Raw genomic sequence first — 14080 nt, forward strand, 5'->3', positions numbered from 1 at the left:
TGAGAATTGAAGTGTAATTTTACTCAACTTACTAGTTTGAGGGAACCACTACATTCTTCTAATAATGTGTAAGAATATCGTGACTTATTTTATAGTTTCGCAGTTTTATATTAATTTTTTATTTCTCATTTTCTTTGTGAGAGAGAAAAGTATCATTCAACACTTTTAACAATTTGGATGTTTTGATTACACAGTTCCATCGCCGAGACTACACATCAAAACAATAATTAGAGTCGCTAAAATTGTCGCAATTCCCCATAACTCATATATGTTGGCAGCTGAACAAATGTAGGCTACGCGTATGTCACCTTGCGCCGTCATTTGTAGTATTTATGAGCGACTAATCAGGAATTCAACAAGATAATGCCGAGATGTCTTCATTAACTTTTTACAGATTTTCTTTAGATTGTTTCGCTTAAAATTATATAAATCAAATCGTGATGTGCGAATTACTCGCTACAAATCATTTCATCCACAAAGTGTATGGAAGATATACGAACTCGAACACGTTTAGGCATATGTTCCTATGCATTCCTTTACTCCTTAACATCTACTTTTGATTAATTGCGAAAAATTGTAATTTGCAATTATTTATTTGAATATTGTTCAGTGCAAATTAATTGTGGAAAATATAGGCCGCAATTTCAATTTATTTGATATACTCGTACACTATAAGGAAACGTTTCTGCAGCTGGAATAACAAAGCTTTTTATTAGAAATTCCTAAGAGTTTAGGTTCTTGACGTAAAAGTTCTAAAATTAATTAGTTTGGTTTGCAGTTCAAAAGTTCAGATTTTTTAAATGAAAATAATAGTTTCTTAATAAAATAAACTGCGAAATTTTTTCTGTTAACATAAGTTAAGTAAAACATATTGCACCTTTTCAATATGTGTGCTTATATACTGTATATATAGTATAAGTAGACACAAATAGACTAATTAGCTCATTTAAGAACGCTTAGAAATTATTAACTGTAGTTCAATCACTTTGATGGAAAAATTGAACCACTATTTTGTACAAATTGTAGTAAGCTTCTTAAAAAAACTTTGGTAACATATAAGATATCATTCAGTTAATATTGTATACATATATATACTTTAGAAAGAAAAATAAATTTTACTCCAATATTTATACAAAATATATTTTCAGTAAATGTGAAATGTAAGGTTAAGTCAATTTGTCCAGATACCAGATAGATCTCTATGATGATTTGTAGTAGGCATCATTTAGAATATTGCTGCTTTTAGCAAATGTAAGGAGTGACTGAAGTTCCATTCCTAAATCCTCTACTCAAATTCAAATGTATGCGTGTACCCTAAACGTATTCGTGATAACACAGTATATAAATATAAGAGAAATTTTGAAATGCTATAGTGAAATCTATAGCATCCTATAAGACCCTATAAGAAATGATTTTTTGTAAGAATTTTATTTTGTTGTATGTGATGATTTCTTATTAAATTATATAAATGGAAACTTTAAAAATAAAAGATTTGGGAGGCTTAATTTCTTTTGATTTAAAAAAGACCAGAAAAATGCACATTTATAAATTATTTTTATATTTAAATTAAATTTTATGTTTAAAGTATTTTTAAATTATTTATTTAAGAAAGAAATAATACACTACGAAGCTAAAATTTGATACCGTAGAAAATTTATGAAGTCAACCTAGGAAATGATGTTATGTGCCTGCAATGTAAGGTGGTTCGTTAAATCGCTGAGATAGCGGTTTATCATTTCTCTTTGTAAAATATACAGGTATATTATTTACCTACAATATGTATATATATAAATAGCATTAAATCATAAAATTTAATTTGTCTCCTTCATCCATAAAGAATACTATTACACTCAATCACTTTATACAGAAAGAAACTACATCGTAGATGAGTTAACAAGAAATCTGCGATCACTGAAACGATTCTTCAGCTATTTAAAAAATTATTATAATATAAGTTTTAAGTGAAATCAGTTAATTATCGAAACCTGTATGGCTCATCTGTTGACACCTGCCCACGTAAAGAGTGAAAATTTAAATACTAACATGAGACAATAGACATTTCTTCCTCAATCCTTTTAGCAATACCTGCTGATGAGAAAGAAGAAAAAATGAATAACACTATCGTACTCATATCAATCCAGCTCATAGTTAAAAAAGAATGATTTTATTAGTCCCATGTTAGCTGAAAGATATCAGATATCAACAAAACTCGAACAACATTAACGTGTAACCTAAAATATAACATCGACAAAATAATTTAATGAGGACTGGATAATTTAATAGTAATTCAATAATCTCATAAGAGAATACATAGTCATAGCCATAGAGGACACATAAATGCTTTAGATTCCAATAAACAATATGGGATGGATAAAGATAACAAATGCTTTGATTATGATGTTTTTAATATTAGCAATTGATTCTAAATAAGATAATAGATAGAAATTAAAATTAAATGGTTAGTTTTGAAATTTTTACTGCCTCAAATTTTTAAAAACACAAAGCACTATAAATCTGTGAATAAGATTTGACATTTAAGTAAAATCATACTTTGTAGATATGGATGGATGTATTTGATAGGTATATAATCTACATAAAGATATGAAAACTAATTTTTGACACATCATCAGTATTTAATGGAAACTTTTTTTGTTCTAACTAAAACAAGAAGTTGAATTGGCTCAATAAGTATAAATATGAATATGAATGAATATGAAAGTTCCGAACTACAATATTATCTATCATACTTATACGTGATTTCTCGGAAGTATTAGTTCATCTTCATACATAACTTTTAGAACGTTATCATTTATTTTTTAAAAATATGACATATTAGACTATGAAATAATATCGTATGAAGCCAGTTTCAGTTCATTTAATTCATAAATTGAAGGATATGCTACTGTTCCAAAGTTATATTGTATTTAATATATCATGCTATATCATTATTTTAAACTAGATACAATATACAATACTACACTTATCAATTTAAAATAGTTAGAGCATTTATTAAATATCTATAAGAATTTTTGATTGTGTTATTTCAATACCTAAAATGTTATTTCATAACAGATTTAAAACGCAGCAATCGTTATGTAATCAATATTTCATATTTTTAAAAACCAGAAATAAATAGATTTTTAGAAAGATACTTCTTTGACAGTCTAGCAGACTGTTAAAGAAGTCGGAAAAGACGAGGGACCTATTAAATCTCCTAAATTCGACGGAATGGATTTAGTCTCTACTCTCTTATACTAGGGGTTCTTGCCAGAAATGTTGAAAGTTATTGTTTCAGTTCAATAGTGGTCTAAAAATTCTAAAAACTAGGAAGAAACTAGATAACAAAATTGAGTGTACTTAATCTTATTCTTTGTTATCAACTTGTATCAACTTAAATAAACTAAATCGTCTTTAAATTACGACACATTGTCTTTATAAAACGAATATCTCTTATACAGATATAACAAAAAAGAAAAGATAAATAAATTAAATGAATGATTAATGTACCAGTCTATTCCATCTGATGGTCAATTATTTAAAGTATGAGTATATAGTGTTATAAGTAAAAATTTGAAATAAAATTTAAGAATTCCTTAAGCAAAAATAATATTAGTTAAGTGCCATTGCAACTTTAAGTTTAATTTCATCAACTGCATTGTTGAGATATCACTACATTTTGCCAATCAAAAATAATTTAATTTGTATTTAAAATTTATAATTCGTATATTTATATTTTCCTAATTAAATATAATTTAAAACACAAAAATAATTATATTACGACGATTTACAAACAATCACCTTCAATTTGTTTCATGGGACTTAAGGCTGTTGTGTATGGCGCAGCCCAATAATCTGTAACATAGCACCCATAATCTGCAATATTTGCGCTAAATCCATTTGTATTATCCAGAAAGGACATTGATGAAGAAACTATTCCACTGGTGCATTCAGTCGGACCCATTATTGGACCACGATAGGCAGTTTGATGCATTACACTTTTTCGATTAAATTGAGATTAATAATCGTAATAGAATTTTGAGTTGCTTAAATGCAACAAATTACAAAAAAAACTAAATTGAATTAAAAATTTATTTAAAATGTTTTTCACGCTTTTGTTCAATTATTGCCAAATTGCTCATTAACTTCACGACAAACTCAATCACAGACGAAATTATTCCGATCAATTCGCACAGAATGAACGATAAAAATGTCGAAACTTGAAATGTGTTAAAAAGTTCTTCAAATACTTTGCGTATTTACGAATTGAAATTTATTGAAAACCACTTAATCACAATTCGGTTAGCATACAATACTTCTCAATAGATTGCAATTAGCTAAAGCTTCTTCAATCAAGCAAGCGTACAATCAATCAAACAACACCTTTACTTTCTGATAAACACATGTATCTTTATATTTTACTATAATCAACGAGTGAATCGGTAAAAATATACACACATCGCGATCGATAATGGGTGTTGACGGCGGTATTAGCACTGGTACTGGCACTGGCACTGGCACTGGCACTAGCACTCTTCACAGATTCGCGAAAATCTTTTTTGACACTTTTGTTTCAACGCAATAACCTTTTTAGCGCGTCTATTAAACTTTCAACCTGCAACTGAGATAAACACGTTACGCACACACGATTTGATTTGAAATATTCATCAGTCTCGCAACAAAAATATCTGATCCGTTCACTTGACACCTTATTTATTCTATGTTAATTCGGGCAATCAAGCGAAAGGTGTAAAATGACATACGCGTGCCGACTGTCCCGATGGTGTACAAATTTGGCAGACCTTATGCCTGATGACTTCGCAAGCCTTTCTGAGTGTCCGCATATACGCGATTCACATATCCGTGTTAGGTATAAATCAGATAACCGCTTTTTTATCGAATATTTTGTGTTCTTAAGCGTACCGACTTGATCCGTATGATGATTTTTAGTTTAGATCAACATCTGTCGAAGTGTTCATTTCAATACGCGCAACAATCTCTTTGGTATGCATCTCTGGTTAGCTCTCTCATTCAAGAAATCTATTTTTAATCATATGTCTGATGTGTACAATCCCTTTGTGTTTTATATGCTTGAGATTCCTATTTTTATTTTTTGTTTTCTATATAATTCAAGTGATTTTATGAAGCGCCTTAATTCAGTTGGTTCTTGTCTGGTAACCAATCGGATGCAAGAAAAATCTCTTTTGGTTTGTTGGTTGTGACTCTTATATATTCTCTTTAATTGATTTCTTGAGTTTTATAGATTTGTGGATATATTTAGAAGTTTGGTATTTTGTTTTTAAATTAATCTGATTAAATCAGCTAAAGTAAAGCGTCGATAAATTATACAAAAAATTCGTAACACCAGAAAACACTAGGATCTGAACTATATAATAGCTGATCAATTTAGTAGCAGAAAGAACTGAGAGTAGGTCGCTTTTTTAAATTTTTTTATCTATTACAGTTATTAAACTTGCATGAATAGTAAAAATAGTGAGACACAATTATAGGTAGGAACAATAAAAATTGTATCAATTTAACTACTTGTAGAAATCAATAAATATAACGATTTTTAGATGATCACTTTATCGCAAAAAGTATTATTTTGAAGTAGTGCAAAACAAATAATACAAAAACTTTAGTAATCATATTAAGAAGAGATAATAATAAATCGCAGTCTTTAAGATCTAATTTATTTACATTTTAAATATATTTCTTCAGAACAAGCTTATTAATTTTTTTCTCACACATTTCTCTTCAGCCACATCGTTTTCGTGCATCGTACATTACTTTTTCGATCTCGTTTATCAAAAACGGCTAGAACTACTTCAACTTGATCACTCCACTATAGAGATGCTTTCCTTTGTTGTCTTAAAATCTTTTTTTTTTATCGATGTAATACATATTTACGATACGATCAAGTTAGCGAAACTACCCGATAACAATGATTAAATATTAATAATATTCAGTAAAGCTTATATAGCTCGCTATATAATTGAATACAGGAGTCATAACCCACACATATAGCATTAGAGCAATAAAATAGCAGACTGCCTAGCTAAGAAGGGTTCATGTACTCCTTTATTTGGTTCAGAGCCCTTCTGTGGGGTAACAAATACCTTCACAAATAAATTAATAGTTAACGGGAGAAAAGAAATTTACTTTAACACTAAAACATGCAAGCGGGCTACCAAGAAGATTCAATGATCCTGAACAGACTCACTTATCACATGAAGAATATAGGTGCGGTTTCTGTCGATTCTGTCATGAGGAGAAAGAAACATCAGAACATGTTCTATGCAACTACCCAGCGGTAGCAAGACATAGACGTCAGTACCTTGGGAGCAGAATCTTGCTCCCAAATCAAAAGGTAAATTAAGCCCACAGCAATTACGAGATTTACAAAAAGTCTAGAATTGTTTGATTCTAGACTTTGATTGGATATTGATATATATAGTACCTTAGATTCCATATAATTAGCTTATTACGGTGATCCGAGGGATCCATTACGTGGCTTATTGTCTTGTTGTGTAAAACGAATCTTTAACGAAAAATAAGAGATTTTTCAGTAGCCTAAGATCCTCTAGTAATAAAATTTCTAGTGCGGTTTGTTTATGTTTCGTATAAACTCGCTAATAACACAGCATATGTTAATAAGTGATTACAGTATAATTACTTTAAAATAATAAAATAAAGATTGATTGAAAATACCAGATAAGTCTTGCAAATACAAAATAGTCGTTAAGCAATATTAATAAATTTTGGTTGCTAGGATGTAATTTTTAGGAATAATTACTTAAAATTTAGAATGTTTATCATAATGTCTTTTATTTTACTATATCAAGTGTTTATTAACGACGAGATCTTACGGTTGTCATAATTTATATGTAACATTTCAAAACTTACAAAGACCCAATAAAAACCAAATATCTGTATTCTTAAGAGTTTTAGCTGGAGATCACTTTAAATATATGGTATCAGTATTTTTAGGAAACACCAAATTTTTGTTTATCTCTTCACATTCTCTCCATTCAAAATAAAGACACACCCCTTCTCAACAATTTATTCACTCATTCTTCGATTGTTTATATTTAAATTGGATACACTGGCAGCTCGAGTGGGCGTCTAAGTAGTTGGCAGTTGCACATGGCCCTCACACGAGAAAATTAAAATTTAATTGGACTAAAGTATTTTGGACCTGCTCGTAGAGGCATACGAATTACGTTTTAACAGAGCCACTAAATAAACCAAAATAGCTCATTTATGCGTAAAAGATGCCCATGCTTCTGCAATTGGGAATCCAATTTAATGTGTCTCATTAAATTAAGTTGCCCCCGCACAAGTTCTGGGGCTGCTGCAGCTTCTTCAGCTACTTCAGCGCACCACAAATGAAAATTCGTAAACATTTTGGCGTTTATGTAAACAATTGGCCAGCGGGCGCATTTCTAAAATGGTGGATAGGTCCATAGATTTATTCACTGTTTGTGTATTTTGCGGCAAAATGTCTGATATTTAACTTGGATGCAAATGATTTGGTTTTTATAATTGGGAAGATATTTATTTAATTCCTTCTATTTTTATTTTGTTTGATATTTTTTGTAAGAAGGCGGTGTGCTGGTTTATTTCTTTGGCAAGCAAATGATCACTTACCTGTTCCACGTCTATTTTCAGTTTTTGGTTTCTGGAAAAGTACCTGTACCAGCAGTAATAATTAAAGACTATTTGCTTTTATTTGCTATTTATTGTTATGATTTCTTTTCCTAGAGCATCAATATGAGGCATTTACCACCTCTGCTTTTTGTTACATTTCGTTTTGTTTATAACAATTTAATTACTGAAAATAAATCTTGAGATCATAGAACACCAAAATTTTTGATATTAAAGAACCCATTGTGCTGCTCACAATTATTTTCCATATTTATGGATAATGGATTCACTCTTCGTATATAAACGCGGTAATCAAAGAAAATCTTTTTCATTTCTGTTTAATTGAATTTTAATTATTCAAGTTGTACTTATTTCGAAAGATTTTAAGAACATTATACAATTTTTTATTATTTCAAAAATTTTATTATATTTGTTCATCATTATCAAATGAACATAGATAGATCGCTGCTGAACATAGACCCCATCTAGATGGCTCCAATTTTTTCTGCTCTAAACTGCTTTTAACCACTTGCTAATTGTTATTCTAATGTCATAGGTCCATTATTTAGGTATACTAAAATCTTCGAATTTTCGCTTCTTTTAAATGATCTCCAGTTAGGAATTCTTTAGGTTATGTGACTCTTTTATATTAAACAATTTCAATTATTTCATAACATAAATCGTATGCATAAACTTTAGGTAACGTATATATTAAAGGTGCGTCTTCTATGCTCCCATGATGTCTAAAATAGTAGTTCATGTACGCCGTCCCCGATGAAGAGTCTCTTTCAGCAATGAGACGCTTTACAGATTTATATTACTATTCCCTATCCCTATATTACTATTCAACAAAGCTAAATACCTAGGTATTATTTTTCAAAACAATTTTTATGAAATAAAAACCTTACGATGACAAAAACCATAACATAAAAATGCAAGATTGATTGTCAGGCGATAGTTTCTGGAGCAACAAACTCAAGTTTTTGCATATTCAATGCTATTTATTTAAATCAGGTTTATATTCTTGATCCGGAACATATACTTCATTTAGGAGAATTTGGTAATTTTGGTATTATATATGGTGATATCACATAGTGATCATATAATGAAACAGATTAGTGCCCAAAAGGCATTAAGGAATGTTCAGAGACTGAGCAGTTTAAAGGGTGCAATGAAACTCTGTGCCACTATTACTATGGACACTCTTCTTCAACTTAATTTACTAAACATAGTTATAGAGTGTAACTCTATAACTCTGTCTGAATCAAGAACTAAAATAATTTCTCCAGAATTCAATAACGATATCTTGATAATAATCTCAATTATTTTATGTCCTCAAAGAATAATGAAATAGGTACTCTATTTTACTTTATTTATATATAGTGTCTTTAAAGTCTGCGTTTATTTGAACTTTTCCAACAAAATTGCTGGTAATTCTGTGATTGCTAATACTTCTCGTGTGATAGTAGATGGTACAACTACCATCTGAATAAGATACGACTGTCTTTTATAATTGATTATTGGCTCTATCTTCCACATTTTGTGTGTTTGGCCAGCCTACTATACACCAAGAAAGGATACTTACACTAGGTTTGTACTTCCATTTAAACAATATGAGACTGTCTGATGTAACATAATAGAGTATTATCTGCGCCTTGAACTTTACTATACTTCCTGTCACACTTTGTGTGAATAAGCAGCTTGTTTTATAGTAGGAAGCGCGATACTAATGCCAGACGTATATTAACCTATCAACAAAATAAGATTGTCCGGTAGGGAATGGCACTTTTGTAATGAAGATACTATTGTTTAGTTTTAGTGCTAGGTTTTTAAATTCAATCGTTAAGCCCGTAAAAACAGCTCAATTTTCGAAACGTTCTCGAAAGAATTCGAAAAAGTATGATTTTAAGATTGAAAAAGTTTAATAGATGAACATAAAGATAAGATTTTTAAATTCAGCAAAACTCACTTCACTATAATATTCTCGCACTACTTAAGTAGTTGATTTCCAGTCAACTTCCAGTCATCGGGTAGCTAGTGTTTTTATTTAAATATAGTATACTAATATTGAAATTGGCTAGTTTGCCGTATTTGTTTACGATTTATACTGAAAAATTGTTTACTAATAATTATTTAAAAATATTTTAAAATTTTTTTTCAAAAAAATTCATTTAATTTATCTTGAACACGCATACATAAGTGCTGTTCTTCACAACTTCCATAAACTTCAATAAGAGTTCAATTAAAATAGAGGGATTCAAATGTGTTGAAACATTTATACATTATCTTCCGGTGTAAGTAATTTCCTTTAACATTTACGCAATATTAATGAAAACCGCTTTTTTACTCTTCTTCTTACTTGTACTATAATTCCTATAGCATATTTATAAGTAGTCCAAATACGTGAAATGCCGAAACGATAGAATCAAAAAGTCAACCGTTTGTGCAGAAACGGATTCACTCGCACATCGTAAAATTTAATGCACTTGGAATGCATTTTCCTGTTAAGTGTGAATTCTTTTCCAATTTCAACAAAAGAAAATATTCATTTCTTTTCAACTATTTCGAGTAAATCTTATTTTAAATAAAAAAATTAAAATTTTATTAAAAGGCAAAGAGAATTGCTACAAGAATTTATCTAGAAACTTATTAGCAATAAAATTACAATTAAAAAATTAAGAAACACACTGGCGAACAAAATATATTCGTTGCTATTTAAAAGTAGCGAGTAGTTAAAATACCAGCTACGACTAACAATAGCGAGTAACCGAAAAGACCGGCGGAGTCACGTGCAATTGGAATTAATTCCGATCCGTATGCTAAATGGTTGCAGCTGCTACCTTCGCAGGTATAACAGTTTCTCTCATCCACACAAAGTTTCTTTGACTGCGCTGAAGTGAGACAACCACGTTGGAAGGAGGTCGTAGCGTTCAATCCTAGTTTAAAATAAAAACGGGATTAAAAACATATATATTTTGTTATATATGCAAATTATTTACCAGTGTTTCTAATGAAACATTTATCACCCAATTTGTAAATAGGACATACTGTGGACTTGGCGTACACCTCATTTGCGCAAGTACCATTATTTGTTCCTTCGCACTGCAAACATGTTAGACGATGTGTGGGGAAGACGTTGCGATTGCAGCCTTCCATGAAGGAGCAGATCAAGCATTCCATTTCGTTATTACATCTGGAAGCGGTTTTGTTATCCAAGTCACTTGCGCAGCCGCGTATTGTGTTACCATCTTCGAAAATAAATGAATATAGTTAGTTAAATGAAAAATAGTTAGAACTAAAATAAATAAAACTTACCCAAAATTCTAGTAAAACATTTTGATGTGGAGTTAGAGCATTCTTTAGCCATGTAATTTTCAGGATTTGTTGCACATTTTGGATCACTTGAAGAGTTACACTGTACGCAAGCATCTAAAATTTAAAGAAAGTTCACAGGTTAATAAATATATGGTATGTAATGGGACTAATAAATTTTTCGGAACAAAAAATTTCGGAACACTAAAATAGAGTAATTTTAGGAATATTGATATCTAATATTCTAAAAACATGGTATGTAGCAGTACATATGTATATCCATGGATGGTTGGTTAGTTAAAGTTGCGACAGTGCTCTATGTAAGTAGCACATATGAGATATTTAGTTATCACTAATCTGGTTATAAAAACCTCACATTTTAAGCAACCTGCTCGATTGACACAAGACATTATTTTTTGAAGTCGTGTATTTGGGACAGAAAATCTTGGTTTTGCTAGGAGTCGACATTTGCAGTACCTAGGACTAAAGCCAAATGGATTAAACCGGTTAAGTAAACTCTTCTTCAATCTGTGTTAGTAATGAAACTGAATATTAAATATATTAATTTTGAATTTAAGAAAAATGTTTATCAGTACTTAAATATACATACGATAAACTATTTAAATTTTTTGTACTATATTCAGCGTATCATACATATATTTATGACTTATCAGAAACCTGTAAAATACGAGTATCTTTATGTAAAAGAATTGCTCGCTATTTATCTTATGCTTAGTATATAAATAAATATTTGAGTGACGGAATCAAGTTCATTCTACTAACATATATGGGTATGTATATTTCTAATGATAAGATAATGAGTTACCTAATCATCAATAGGTATTCATATTGTTTAGTAATAATTAATTATTACAAAAATGTGGTTAAGATATAAACATTACATTTATAAGACAAATGCATTGGTATTTTATTTCAGTATACTGTAATTGATTTAACTTATTAATATTGAACCTCATTAGCACATTTTTGTATGGATTTGATATGGAAAGTGACACTTGGTAAATAATTGTCGAGCAATTTCTTGTGGAACAAACATACTGTAAGTAATTCAAATAGTAATTTGAAAATATCTCTCATGTAGTATAATGACAAATATACGAGTATTTGTACCATAGATGCTTTAAGTTGATAGGTTTTTCAATTCCAGATATCATTCATATATTATTATAGTTAATCAATCACTTCTTCTCAATACTTGTGATATCTGTCTTTAATATACTAGATAATATGTCCGTAATAGCCTATTAGTCTTCACATATGTAAGCATTACTTAAGCTATGTTTAGTACAGATCGTATTATATATGCAAATACGACTAAGTTCAAATAGTCTCATATTAGCAACAGAAAGGAATTGAAGTTCTCCTATCTTTACAAAGTGTTGTAAAGACGAAAAATACTTTCCGGATTTTAAAAATCAATTTGGATCTTAAGTAAACATTGCAAACAAAAAATAACGTCTGATGAGTGTGACTTTTCACAAACTCTTATAGAAATGTATATGTATCTGCATCATGAACTACAGTTCTTCTAATTCATATCCTCGTAAAGTGCGGTTCAGTGTGTGCATAATCCCAGTGGATTGAAGAAAATCCTATCTGCTGAAAATATCACGCCACTTCACTCTTTAAGTGGCGGACTAAGCCAATAGTATATTAGCCACGACTTTGGATTAATGGTTGAGCTTCAAAACATATAATAAAAGTGAAACTATCGACAATTAAATTAATACCATATTTAGGAAAAAAGTTAGAAAGACAAAATAGTATATCTAAAACAGTTCATTTCGGATTGTCAGTATTTGACTAATATTTTAAATAGAGAAGAGTAACACGACCAACTGCATATATGACACAGGAGCAGACATCGCTGTGTGTGACTTATTTACAGCATTGCCTTATATGGGAGCTTTAGCACAGGATAAAGGTTTTTATATATAAAAAATTTAAGCTCCTAATAAGAGTATGAATTTATTTATTTTAATTAGTGACCGGTGTAGATATATAGAAATTGGGGTGAAATATGAAACGTGAAATAGCCCTACTAACATAGTTTTTATTCCATCAATTATATTATTAAGTTCAATTGTGTACTATTTCTTACTATTTCTTTTAAAGTAAATATATGGATGTTTAATTTGTAGTACCACATTTTTGTTAATGGAATATATTAGAAGAAACTTTAAAATTTTATTAAAAAGGAATTCCAATTTGTGATATTGTTTTCAGCCTCATATTGTGTAAAATTATAGGTGTGACAATTCGCTCTAGGCCAGTAATCTCCATAGGGACAAATATATGGACATTGACATATTTTATTTTGTGATGAAAATATGTTATTATTTATTTTGATTTATTATATATCAGGGAATTCAACATAGAATTAATAGTCTTAAGTGAGCAATTTATCTTATACCAGAAGAGACTTATTTGAAAAGAGACTTGAAAAGAGAAAAGAGACAATAATTAATTAATAAATAATTAAAATTATGAAATACTTTTAGTGGCTAAGAACAATAATTATTAAATAAAAATATATAAAGTTTTTTTATTAAAAAAGCATTTTTAATTTATATATTAATTTACTTTTATAGATTTCTTCATTTTGAGATGAAGATATAACATACATTAATGAGGAACTATAAAATGCTTAATGGAACCATGCTCTTCAAACTTTTATACGAGTACATGACGACATATTCACAAATAAAATGGACTAACGCCATTTTTATAAATTTCGATTTTTTTTTACTATTAGAAATATACTAAGTTATCGTCTATTTTTTTGTATTCGAATTCAAATAATTATTTCTTTATACAGCAATCAATAGGCAAACATACAAATTTGGCGATAAGATTAAGTTATATTTTATTAAAGAGATATAGAATTTCAATTATTAGTCACAAAGGGTGTAAACTCAATTATATAATATAAAATACATATTAATTTTTTTAAATGAAACACTTATTACAAATAATTGATTAATTTTAAAATATATATAAAAAATCACTACAAATCACTGAAATCGGCACAAAATTTATATAGTAAAACGGTTTCACAAAGCACATTATATAAATATTTTATTTACTAATTATTTCTCAACAC

At 29.3% G+C, this 14080-nt stretch overlaps 3 protein-coding genes across 3 annotated transcripts in view; 1 reads left to right on the forward strand and 2 right to left on the reverse strand.

The window, feature by feature from the left end:
• The window catches only part of LOC119671285 (T-box transcription factor TBX1-A-like), a 15314-nt gene extending 11306 nt beyond the window's left edge, over positions 1-4008 (reverse strand). The window contains exon 1 of the mRNA XM_038081855.1: positions 3799-4008. Within this exon, the coding sequence (XP_037937783.1) occupies positions 3799-3991 (193 nt within the window). The 5' untranslated portion in view covers positions 3992-4008. The remainder of the gene's footprint in view (positions 1-3798) is intronic.
• LOC119671269 (zinc finger CCCH domain-containing protein 13-like) overlaps positions 1-14080 on the forward strand; it is a 379289-nt gene that overhangs the window by 208492 nt on the left and 156717 nt on the right. The gene's annotated exons all lie outside the window — the stretch shown is intronic.
• Positions 10262-11079, reverse strand: LOC119671284. Its single transcript, XM_038081854.1, has 3 exons — positions 10960-11079; positions 10644-10892; positions 10262-10580 (listed from the first exon to the last, which is right to left on the reverse strand). Exons 1-3 carry the CDS (start codon positions 11009-11011, stop codon positions 10360-10362), a joined length of 522 nt encoding a protein of 173 aa, XP_037937782.1. The 5' UTR covers positions 11012-11079; the 3' UTR covers positions 10262-10359.

Source organism: Teleopsis dalmanni, chromosome 1 (assembly GCF_002237135.1).
Source record: "Teleopsis dalmanni isolate 2A chromosome 1, ASM223713v2, whole genome shotgun sequence".
Classification (NCBI taxonomy): Eukaryota; Metazoa; Arthropoda; class Insecta; order Diptera; family Diopsidae; genus Teleopsis; species Teleopsis dalmanni.